The sequence below is a fragment of the Plectropomus leopardus genome, chromosome 3, assembly GCF_026936395.1.
Source record: "Plectropomus leopardus strain MGB_pleo_1.0 chromosome 3, ASM2693639v1, whole genome shotgun sequence".
NCBI classification, from domain to species: domain Eukaryota; kingdom Metazoa; phylum Chordata; class Actinopteri; order Perciformes; family Serranidae; genus Plectropomus; species Plectropomus leopardus.
The window spans coordinates 38,778,373-38,790,723 of NC_142178.1; the positions used below are offsets into that span (position 1 = coordinate 38,778,373).

General features: G+C 35.4%; 1 protein-coding gene across 3 annotated transcripts; it reads left to right on the forward strand.

Moving 5' to 3' along the window:
• The first annotated feature begins 886 nt into the window (after positions 1 to 886).
• Positions 887 to 10,154, forward strand: cdc6 (cell division cycle 6 homolog (S. cerevisiae)). Of its 3 annotated transcripts, none has more exons than XM_088075017.1 (12): positions 887 to 1,063; positions 2,859 to 3,178; positions 4,432 to 4,698; positions 5,126 to 5,325; positions 5,505 to 5,653; positions 6,203 to 6,309; positions 6,459 to 6,598; positions 7,074 to 7,174; positions 7,755 to 7,846; positions 7,960 to 8,144; positions 8,942 to 9,082; positions 9,796 to 10,154. In XM_088075017.1, the coding sequence occupies exons 2-12, from the start codon at positions 2,866 to 2,868 to the stop codon at positions 9,886 to 9,888; spliced, it is 1,788 nt and encodes a 595-aa protein (XP_087931143.1). In that variant the 5' UTR covers positions 887 to 1,063; positions 2,859 to 2,865; the 3' UTR covers positions 9,889 to 10,154. The 3 variants fall into 3 exon arrangements, with proteins under 3 accessions (XP_087931143.1, XP_087931145.1, XP_087931144.1); XM_088075019.1 differs by having other exon boundaries at positions 7,755 to 7,822; XM_088075018.1 differs by having other exon boundaries at positions 888 to 1,063; positions 7,755 to 7,834.
• Positions 10,155 to 12,351: the final 2,197 nt, after the last annotated feature.

Genomic DNA, 12,351 nt, shown 5'->3' on the forward strand with positions numbered 1-12,351 from the left:
AAATAAAGAAATTTAGAAATAAGCCCAGCTGAACAGAGTTATGTGGTTTGGGACTGATTCGATTTGATTTCAGCTGCCTAAATAGTTCAGACATCTCCTCATTAAAATGTGGGCAATAAAATACAGAAATAAATAGTGGAATGAATAAAATGAGTAATGAATATAAATACATAAAATGAATTGTAAAATAATTAACTATGTCTACAAAAATAAATGGATACAGAGATAAAGTTGGTTTGAAAGTTGAATTTATTTAACTCTTTAAAACCTGGCAGTGTGGACTTGGTAAGAAATGTTTCCCAAATTGCAAGAAATTCGTAGATTCAGAAATATTTTTTTAAACGATTGAAAATGTCTTTTTTTAAAAAGTTATGAAAAAATCTATATTTACAATTATAGTTAGAATTTTAAAATTATGTTACAGAATTATCACTTTTAAGCACGTTTTTAGGTTATACCCTTGTTTTTGCGTTTTGTATACTTAAATGTGCTGGTTTTAAGATGATTTTTTGTAAGATTTTTACTTATTTCTTGTTAATTTTGGGTTCCTCTTGCGTTGCCTTCGTCCTGCGTTTTTAACAGAAATTAAGACAATTTTCTCAGGTTTTAAAGGGTTAATGGTGGTTTATAGAAAGTGACACTCTCAGTAATGTGGTCAGTAGCGCAGATTAGGATTTATTTTTCAAAACAATTATACTTTCGCGGGTACAAACTGCCACGTTTCAGTCTGATGTAAAAAAAACAACACTGAAGTTCCCGGAAAAATTATATTCCGCGAAAACAGAGTTCTATTGAATCTCCCGCCACATACTGCCGGGTTCTTAAATACTGACGTAACGTCCGGCCTCAGCTCCGCCAATCAGAATGAAGGAAGCTGTTGCCATGCGTGATAGCGGACCAATCAGAGCCCAGCAGCTGATCCGGGCAGGCGGCGGAGGACGTTTGGCGCTAGTTTGAGCTCAGACGCGGAGGAGAAAGGAGCGGTTAGAAACACGGAGAGCGCCTAAAGACACGAAAAAACGCGCCACCATCAACTGAGAAGACGTCTTACAACCGAAAAAAGGTAAATTTATCAACAACACTTTGAATTTAATGTTTAAAGGGGAAATATTTTGTTAAATCGTAACCGGAAGGGAGTTCCTCCCTGCAGAGGCGGTCTGCTACTTTATCGTCTGAAATACATCGATTAGCTTCTTTTAAACACGTACGTTTAACTTTATAATTGGTCTAATGTTAATATAATGTGCTTTAGATCAAACTACAGTCATGTCATTGTTGAAAGTGTAGTATTTTTTGGGTAAACGCCACCGTTTCGATCTCTGCTCTGTTGGCGCCATTTAACAAACGCCGTATTGTTTGTTCTGCGCGCGACTAAATGCAAAGATAAGCTAATACTTTACAAACCTTAAAAATGTGATACATTTATAATTCTGTGTCATTTTGTTATTATTTCATACTCTTTTGGTGTTTAATATGAAGTTATTGACTTGTCGAAATCACAACTACATTTATACTATTGAAACTTTAATAAAACTTTATTTACATGTGGAAACAACCAGATTAAACAAAGGAAGCACATTTTAACCATAAGATGTAATATCATTTAAATGTTTCCATGTGAAGGAAAAGAGATCAGATTCTATTGGTTGATTTATTTATTCTTTTTGAGGTTTATTTTACTAAAAGAGCACCACTAAGGTTGAGCGAGTTTTCCAAGCATATATTGTACTTATTACCCTTATTTCTATTGATGTACATAATGTTTTGTACATAAGAGCATCAGGGACATTTTTAAATATTTTTTGCAAACTTTACATAACCAGAATGTTATACAGTTTTTATATTTTAAGTATCTTACACACTGTTGTGCAAATGTAACGCTTATGTGCATAGTTTTATTTAATTAAATATTTCACTTTTTACTTTCATGCCTCTTTTTGTACTTTATACAATTTCATTTGCTCGTATAAACAATATAAATGGTAAAAAAAAAATTAAAAAAAAATTACAGGTGCTGATAATAAAAAAAACTAAGGTGCAAAATAGTACCAAAGAAGGTCCTTAAAAATATGTATACAGTTATTGCACCTGTGAAAAATTGCACTAAAGTACACATAAACCCAGTTTACATGACAACAAAGTATCCTGATTCTGAAGTGTACTGAAAACTTTTGAGGTACATGTACTTTATTTGAGTATTTCTATTTTCTGCTACTTTATACTTATACTCTGCTAATTCTCAGAGGGAAGTATTTATATTATAAATAGGGAAATGTTATAAATACTTTTTGGTGCTCTACATTTATCGGAAAAGGTAGATTTCGATTTTTAACATAAAATATAAAATCAACTATTAAGTTGCAATGAAGTTCACTGTTACCTGCTGCAACATCAAAGTCATAAACAATTAAATGCACAATTAATAATAATTATTATTATAATATTCTTAAGTGGCTCATTTTGCACAATGAGTATTTTTGGTACTCTAGTATAAATTTAAATTAATTTTTAAATGGGATTACCTTCTTTTTTAGACATAGAATATTAATTCTGTTGAGTAAATACAATTACTGTGTGTTTAAAAAAATGTATATTTTATTTATTTTTTTAAAAATATTTCATAATTGTATATTGTATATCTTTTTTTGTATTTTTAAATGGATTTTGGATTTTTATGCAGCTGCGTCTTTGTTTTTCTGTCTCTGATGAACTTATGATCCTTCTAATAAAGAAACGATTCAAAACTCAAATAAAATGCAAAACAACAGCAAAATTCTGACAGAAATTGAGGAAATATCACTGAAGGAACGAGTAAATATTACTCCTCTCTGACACATTTTCCCTCCTTCACGTTTCAGACTCGCCATGCCCAGCACGCGCTCTCAGGGCCGGGCTCAGCCCACGCTGTCCTTCCCTCGCCGTAAATCCTGCAGGGTCCCCTCGCGCTCCAAGACGCCGCAGCCGGACGAGTCTCCCGCTCCCATCGAGCCGCGACCCGCCGTGACCCCTACGCTCATCGGGCCGCTGTCTCCGAGACGCCCCGCCACCCAGCCCTCTCCCCTCTCCCCAAAACGCCCCGCCGCTCAGGCGTCCCCTCTCTCATCCAGACGACCAGCAGCCCGGCCGGCGTCTCCGGGTGTCCAGCCCCGACTCCCGCTCAGCCCCCGAAAACGCACAGGTGAGAGCAGCGTCCCTGCGAATCCTCCGAAAGTCTTCACACTCATTAATCTAAGAAAAAGAGCCAAAATAAATGTATTTTTCAACAGTCTGCAGATGCTCAGACATGCGCAGTAAGATTTGAAATGACAATAATAAATTCATTTCCATAAACTCGTCACGACGGGAATTCAAATAGTGGAAATTTACTTACAGATTTAAAAAAAAAACACAAAAATATCCAGAAAAACGCCCCAAAGTGTCGGATATTTCCTCCTTTTCTTGGTAAGCTAAACATATACTTTTATGATAAAATAATACCTTCATTTTCTTTCACATGTTCCAGCCTAAAGCAGATTGTTTTTCAACATTTAACACAGATCAACTGAATAGTCTTTTTTATACATACTTTTTGGAAAATATCTGTCTTTTTATGATTTATTTTCATTATTAGTATTTTTAAATTTTTGTGTTATTTTTTTACAAATTTTTTATTCTATTATTATTAATTTTTATTTTATATTTTTATCATTACTTATTATTATGTATTTATTTTTATTATTATTCATATAAAAAATGGGAGGTAAACTAATGTTGACGTGTTTTTTTTTCTTGATTTATTTATTAGCAAATTAAACAACGTGGGAAATACTTTTCTGTGAATTTTAGTTAGAGAAAAATGAAAGGAAAAGTTAAAGGAAAAGTTCAACATTTTGGAAATGAAAAGTGAAATTTATTCTCTTTGTATATACAAAGTCTTTGCTCAGAAAGCAAATATATACCACCTCAAAATGTAATGAAACAGCAGTCGCGTGTGGCGAATTTAATTTAATTAATTTATCAATTAAATTTTTAATTTAATGTTAAACGTTGATGATCTTTTTGTAAAACGATCACAAATATTCACAGAGAACTTTGAGTCGTTTTTTTACTTCTCGTTTCGATTTTTTTGCGACTTTAATTCTCGATCTGGTTTCGACAGTTTTGTTGTTGGTTTATGAAGTGAAGCCAGTTTTTTTATATAAAGCAAATTAAAACCAAATTCTTCCTGATCGATGTCACATCTGCTTTCATACAGACATACATGAACAAAAGTGTGAAAATGCGATAAAACTGAATTTAATAAAGAATAAAACGCCTAATATTCAAATGCAACAAAACAATAATATGTAGAAAAAAGACTGAAAGTTGAAATCTAAAGCAATTAACTAAACAGGAACAGGAAGTTTGTCAAAGGTGGACGTTAAACTCTAAACGCGTGTTTTTTCTCCCCAGGTGACGATAACGGCTGTAACCTCGGCGCCGCTCTGCTGGGTTCGCCTCCCAAACAGAGCAGACCGTCTCTGGCTTCCCCCAGGAAGCTCGGCTCCGACGAGAACTCGCCGCTCTTGGCTCGCAGACGGCTGGTCCCGTCCCTGTCGCCACGGCAACCGCTGTCTCCCACCGCAAGATCGTCTCCGAGGAGACCGGAGACGGCAGCCGGAAGCCCGGGACGCCAAGACTCGGAGAGGAAGCCGCCCGTCGTTCGGCTTTTTGCAGAAAGTAAGAGCTCCGAAATTTACCTTCGTTATTGCATCTGTTTTTAATTAACAGAACCAAAGTTTAGCTCAAATGTCAAGAAAATAACAAGTTTTGTATTTGTATATGTTTAGTTATTTTCCTGCAGTTCAGGTTTAAAAAATCAGAGAAAAAACAAAAAAAGTCAACCTTAAATCGATTTTCTCCATAAAATGTGGTTTTCTCGACTTTTTGTCCCAAACGTTTTTATTTGTTTGTTAATTTAAAAAAAGGAAATGAAGCTTTGAATATTTTTTGTGTATGAAAACAGAAGATCTGATATTTATTTAGATTTTATTTGTTTAAATGTTCAAACCGAAAAACATCCCGGAGATGCTGAAGTTATTGAATATGAACTGATGAAAACGTGACCTGTCGGCAGCACCGTTAACCCTTTCACGCCGTTCTCCAGAGTCGAGGTTTCTGAGCGTGAAGCGGGCGCTGCACACCGCCGTCCCCGAGCGTCTCCTGTCCCGGGAGGACGAGCGGGCGTCCATTCGGTGTTTCCTGGAGGAGAAGGCGCTGCGGCGGCTCCCCGGCAGCCTCTACATCTCCGGCGCTCCGGGAACGGGAAAGACGGCGTGTCTTAACTGCGTGCTGCAGGAGATGAAGGTACTTTGACGAGATTTATGGCAACAGAAATGTTTTTATTGAAGAAAAACGGTCGTGAGGAGTTCACAGAAATGTCCAGAGCTGCAGAGACGCCCAGCGGACAAAACAAAATACTGCAGTAAATACTCTTACAAATACTGTACTTCAGCAGAAGCTTAAAGTATTTTTCTGGTTGTCAGGCCGAGCTGGCGCCGGTGCAGACGGTGGTGGTGAACTGCATGAGCCTGCGGAGCTCCCACGCCATCTTCCCGCTGCTGGCCGACAAGCTGAGAGCGCCCGGCGGGCAGAACGGGCTGCAGAGGTTCCTGACGGCCCCGGGGCCCGCCGTGTGAGTACAAAGCTGCAGGATCCCCGAGAAAACGCACCCAAGCTATTTCCCGTTTTCCCTGAAAAATATAAAAACTGAATAAAAAGTTGTGTTCAGTGGAGAAAGCAGATAAGACTCGCCGCAGACTGCTGCGTCCGCCACAAAGAGTTAAAACTACCCCGAACTTTTTGGCCCCACATCATTGAAAGAAATCTGACGATAATTTGTTATAAATTCAAAATATTAAACTGCAGGTTCAGACTTCAGAAACACTCAATCTGGCTTTTTGTTTTGATCTTATTTTCTGCTCGAGATATTTAAAAAACATTTTGTTTTCATCAGATTTTAACTGAATCTGAAAATACTCGACTACCACCAATAATTCTGCTAATAATGATAATAATAATAATAATAATGCTGGTAATAATAATAATAATGATGATGATGATAATAAGAAGAAGAATGACGATATTATTATTTTTATTATTATAACAATAATGCTAATAATAATAATAGCAGCAATAATAGTAACATCAGAAAAATAAGCGTCTGGGTCTGTTTCCTCCTCAGGCTTCTTGTTCTGGACGAGATGGACCAGCTGGACAGCAAAGCTCAGGACGTCCTCTACACCGTCTTCGAGTGGCCGTACCTGCCGAAGTCTCGCCTCTGTCTCGTCGGTAAGAGCTCGTTGACGTTAATGACTCCGCGGCAGATGTTTTATTCGCCGTCAGAAATAACGGAGAGCTGCAGATTATTAAACTGATCAAAGACGTTCTGTGTGAAACGGCCTTCAGAGATTTAGGTTTGTTTTTTGGTTTTTTTTTAGGTATCGCGAACGCTCTGGATCTGACCGACCGCATCCTGCCCCGACTGCAGGCTCGCCCTCGCTGTCGGCCCCAGCTGCTACACTTCCCTCCCTACAGCCGGCAGGAGCTCGCCGCCATCGTGCAGGACCGACTCTCGCAGGTAAACATCGCCCGAGATAAAACTCCTGCACGTCTGGATTTATTTTATAATTCTGTTTTTAATGGTTTATGTGAAAAATGAAAAAAGACGTTTTAATCATGTAAAAAGGAAAATAAATAAACAAAAAAAATAAATAAAAATAAACAAATACAGAAAGGAAATAAAAAAAGAAATAGAATTAACACGTCTTGATTTTTTTCTGTTTTTGTTGGTTTACGTGAATGCAAAAAAACAGAATACACAACCAAAAAAACATGGCAACGTTTCAATCGTGAAAAAAGGAAAATAAATAAACAAAGAAAGAAAGATTTAAAAAATGACTAAAAAACAAAATAACACACGTCTTGATTTTTTTTTTGTAATTCTCTTTCAGTCATGTAAAGAGGAAAAATAAATAAATAAAAAGTAAAGAGCGCGTGTCTGGATTTTTAACCTCTGAGCGTTTGCATTGATCTGTTTTCTCGCTCTCGTGAAGGCGTCGGCTGAAGGGATCCTGGACGCCTCGGCGGTTCAGTTCTGCGCCAGAAAAGTGTCGGCGGTGTCGGGAGACGCCCGCAAAGCTCTGGACATCTGCAGGTACGAGTTTCTCCCGCTGAACAGTTCGACCTTTGGTCTGTTTTTTGTCTCAGTTTGTTTTTAGCGGAGAGCGTGACGTCAGAAACACTTCCGAATAAATCAGCCGGTTTCGTTCATTTAGGATGACGTGAAACCTTTAATGAGGTTTTTTGTAAATCGAAGAGGAAGCCGACGGAGAGTGTTTACAAACGCTGAAAAAGACAGAAAAATGTAACATTTCATTTCCCTTTAAAGGAAGAGAAGATCACTCATCTCTCATCATTTTTCTATTATTATTATTACCAATTAATTTTTTTGAATTTTTATTATTTATTGTTCTGTTTTTATTTTTAAAAAGCTTAATTTTTAAATTATTTTGTGTTATTTTTCCCTGCTCTGTGTGGGTACTGAATGTTTGAGAAATGCCAATAAAAATTAAATGATTATTTTTTAAAAAAGCCCTTTTTGTGTGCGATTAGATCCTGATATTTTCGGAGCATTTGCCTAAAATCTTGATTTAGAAAACTTTAATCTTGTGTGTTTCGCTGAGCAGATTCCTCCGTGAGTTTGTCTGGTTCATTATTTCGTGTTTTTGTTTCAGGCGAGCTGTCGAGGTCGTGGAGTCCGACGAGAGGAAGAAAGCGTCGGATCCTAAAGCTGACGGTGAAGGTGACGGTGAAGGTGACGGTGAAGGTGAGCGCCGCTGTGACGCGTCCTCCGTCCACTCGTGATAATTGTTCCATAAAAGCTTCGACTCGAGAAACGTGAGCACTAACGCGTCACTTCCTGTCCTCGGGTGCGTGCAGCGTCGCGGGTCAGCCTCCCTCAGGTCGCGCGGGTGCTGTCGGAGGTTTACGGGGACCGGATGGCGTCTCAGTGCGGCGGCGGCGGCTCTGACGGAGAGAGTTTCCCGCTGCAGCAGAAGCTGCTGGTCTGCTGCCTGCTGCTGCTCACGCGCAGCGGAAAGAGCCGAGAGGTCGTCCTCGGGAAGGTGAGTTTGACTGTTTCTGTAAAAAGAAAAGCTTTAAAATAACCGAAGCGTCTCATGAGTCTTTAACAGCTTTCGTTTTTATTAAAGTCATTTCGTTTTTTAAGCTTTGGTTAAAAAAAGGACTCATAAATCGACCGTCTTCTTCTAATAAGATGAGAGACGAGCGAACAGTGGTGGTCTTTAAATCCTGTTTAGTCAGTCGTGCTTTGATAAATAACCACAAAATTTTATTTTATTTTTTTGGAGATTAACATCGTAAATGTCCAGCAGAAGCCCAGTGTGAATTATTTTTATATTTTTTTATATTTTATTTTATTTTATTTTATTTCATTTTATTTCACTGGCGATTGACATTGTAATTTTTATTAATTAATTTATTTTATTAAATTTCATTATTTTAGTTTATTTTTATCTTGTTTTATTCTATTTAATTTTCTTATTTTATTTCCATTGATTTTATTTCTAACATTAATCAACATCTCTGTAAGTGTGCCAGTGTTCGCCACCTGGATAATATTTTAACTGTCGTCCATGACAAAAACGTTTTTATAACATTAGAATAAAACGTTTTCAGTAAAACATTATTGTAACTTGTAGGTAACGTTAGCCAGCGTTGTGGGAACGTTCTCTGCTCGCTGGCGTTCAGCTGCAGCGTTTTCAGTGAATAAAAAACACGTTCATCAGAAATGTTTATATGTAAATTTAAAATATAACCACATGTTGAGGATTTGAGTTTAACAGCCTGTTTGTTTGTTTGTTTGTTTGTTTGTTTGTCTGTTTGTCTGTTTGTGTTTCAGCTTCACGAGGTTTACAGCCGTCTGTGCTCGCGGCGGCAGGTCTCTGCGGTCGGTCAGGGCGAGTGTTTGTCTCTCTGCGCTCTGCTGGAGAGTCGAGGGATCTTCGCTCTGAAAAAAGCCAAAGAGGCTCGACTCACGAAGGTACGCGCAGAAGACAAAAACACAAATAATATAATAATATAATATAATATAATAATATAATATAATAATATCATTTCAGTTAGTGTTTTATTTTTCCACTGTTGATTTTGAAGAAAGAGTATATAATAAATATAACGATATAAAAACATGCATAACACCACAAATAAATAAAAAAAATGACAAAATAGGAATTAAAATACAAAAACATTTTTTTTAAAAATAAATAAACAAAATGCAGTTTAAAAATGACTGCATTCGATCCTTTTTCCCCATTATTAGATCATGAAGGAACAAAGGATGGAATAAGTATTATTATAAAGACATGCATAAGTAAAAAATAAAGATAAAAATATGGAAAATTAAACTAAATAAAAAAAATGCATATAAACAAAATTAATAATTAAAAACGCTTGACTTTTTAAAAAACAAATGCACTTGTTAGATTTTAAAAAAAAACAAAAAAACATGCATGAAAAAAATAAAATGACAAAAAAATAAGAAAATAATATTAATTTAGTAAAATATATTAAAATAAATTAATAAAAAAACAATTTATTTTTCCTATTTGTGCTTAAAAAATAGTTTTTCTCAGTGATAAATTGATATAAATAGTTGCAGCTGTGGGTGAAAATCAGTTTAATTTCATCTAAAAATTCAAACATTTGCAGTTTTTACCTGTAAATCAGACATTTGAGGGTGTTTGTTTCCTGCAGGTGTTTCTGAAAATTGAAGAGAAAGACGTCGAAAACGCTCTGAAGGATCGGACGCTGCTGGGAAGCATCCTCGCTGCAGGACTCCCCTCCTGATCAACTATTTATTTTTTATCAACCAAGATTTATTTCAGTGGTTTTATTGTTTTATTCTCATTTTTGCTGAGAATTTGTACAGAATTTTTAAAGAAAAAGTTTTTTTTTCTTCTTGTTGATGAATTTTTTTCTCACGCTGACGTTCAGTTTTCGAGTTGTTGAAAAACGTTAAACTCGCTCGTCAGTTGTGAAATTACAGCATCTTGTTTCAGTTTGGATTTGAAACGTTTTAATGCTGTAAATAAACAAATGTACAGACATTTTAATCACGTCTCCTTGTTGTTTTTGCCAAAAACACTGACCAACATTTTGCGATGCATTGCTACCTTCTTTGTTCTCTGCATCCAAAATAACTTTATACTCCTTTAATGTCAGCACCGCTGACCGCCTTAAATCAGGACGTAAAACAGCATTTAATGAGTTAAACTCGTCAGTATTTACTCATCTTGTTCATCTCATTGTAAATGAGTTTATTTTTATCTCCTATTTTATTTTGCTCGTTAAAATCCTCGTTTTCAAATGTGGGTTTTTATAAGTTATTTTAAAGCCTTTTCCGTCCCCGTTAAGCGTTTATTTTCGAGGAGTCTGGCTGAACGTTGTGTGTTGACCACCAGGTCGCTCTGACTCTAAGCTGCTCTTTAAAAACAATCGGGCCACACTGAACGGCCTCTGATTGGATTAAAGGGTTAACAGCTTCGCTGCAGTTCAGGTCAGCTGATTTTCAGCTCACAGCTCGAGTTTTTATCCGCCGCAGGACCAGAAGGTTTCTCTCCTGCAGGAAATCAAAACTGTGCTGCTCTTAACCCTTCGACAGCTGAGAAAAACTGGCTTGATTTCCTCCAAAAACACGAAAAGAGCAATTAAACAGTTTCAAAACTTTCAGAGTTTCAGTAAAAAGTTACAAGAAAATTACATGTAAATAAGAATAAAAAAAATTTAAAAAATTACATGAAATTTAAAAAAAACCAATAAATTTACATGAAAATAAGAGTTAAATAAAAGAAAATTACACAAAAATAAGAATAAAAAAGAAAATTGCATGAAAATAAGAATAAAAACAGAAAATTACACGAAAATAAGAATAAAAACAGAAAATTACACGAAAATAAATAAAAATAAGAAAATTATATGAAAATGAGAACAAAAAAAATAAATATGAGAAAATGACCAAGAAAATGCTATATATATATATATATATATATATATATATATATATACTGTGTATGTGTGTAATCTCTATCTCTATTTATGTGTATACGTGTATGTGTGTGTGTGTATATGGATTATATATTTGTATGTGTGTATATATATTTATGTATATCTTTATCTCTCCATCTCTCCTAAATTTAGTTAATTGATGACGATAAAAGTGAAGTTTTATTCTGTATTTAAATATTGACACTCAGAAACTACTGAAATCAGATTTTATTCAAGTATGATTTATTCACAGCAAGGTGGATGAAAATATATATATTTAGTTGTGCATGTTTTCAAATACAAATACAGTGACCAAAAATGTAAACGTGGTTAGAGATAAAATATGATTAAATATTCAAACATATGGTAACAATAATAATAATAATTCACACTAACTAAAAGCTTCAGTAGAGATACAGCAAGCAAATCAAACTTTCCCCAACAGTGCATTTCACAAACTCCTCACATATAACATAGAGATTATATTTTAGTGACTATTTTTTAGCTTAAATATGAGCTTTTTGTCCGACGACAGTTAAAGTATTTCCCTGTGATTGTCTGAAACATTTTCTCAAAAATTAACTCATCAGGTGCCAAAACAAAGAAAAACACCACAAATTAGAGCCACAGAGTCGCTTTAATTTGTTTAATTTCAGCTTCTTTCTACCTGAGAGACGTTTTCTGAAATCAGGACTTAAAGGGATCTTTAATCCTTTGTTTCCAGACAAACTTTAAAAGCGTTTAAATCTAAGAAAGCAAAGTGGTTTGATTCCTTCTGAGACACGGTGAGACGAGACAATGAGCAATTTTTCAAAAAGTCCCGCAAATTGCAAAAAGAAAAACAGAAAAGACAAGAAAGTTCCCTGAAAAAGCATTTTAAAGAGAGTGAGAGAGACAACATCATTCGAAAATGATCAATTTGTTAACTTGATTGGGCCAATTTCCTGCTTTAAAATGGTTTCAAACAGCAAACACAGAAACTCAGTCAGCTTATTCTTATTATAACATGGTACTTTATGTTTTAGTTTATCTGAATTTCTGTTTAATAATCAAAAGCTTTTTTTCTGACGTTTGTCAGTTTTTCCAAATTATAAAATATTAATTTGTCTTTTGTTGAACTTTTCAGAAATATAAGAACTTTTTTCCATTTTAAATAATTGCCTCTACAAATAGAAATTTCTTCACAAAACGGTGCTTTCCTAAAATATAATTTCTCCAGTTTCATTACTGCATTTGTAAAGCTGTCATCACCTTTAACCCCTTCAG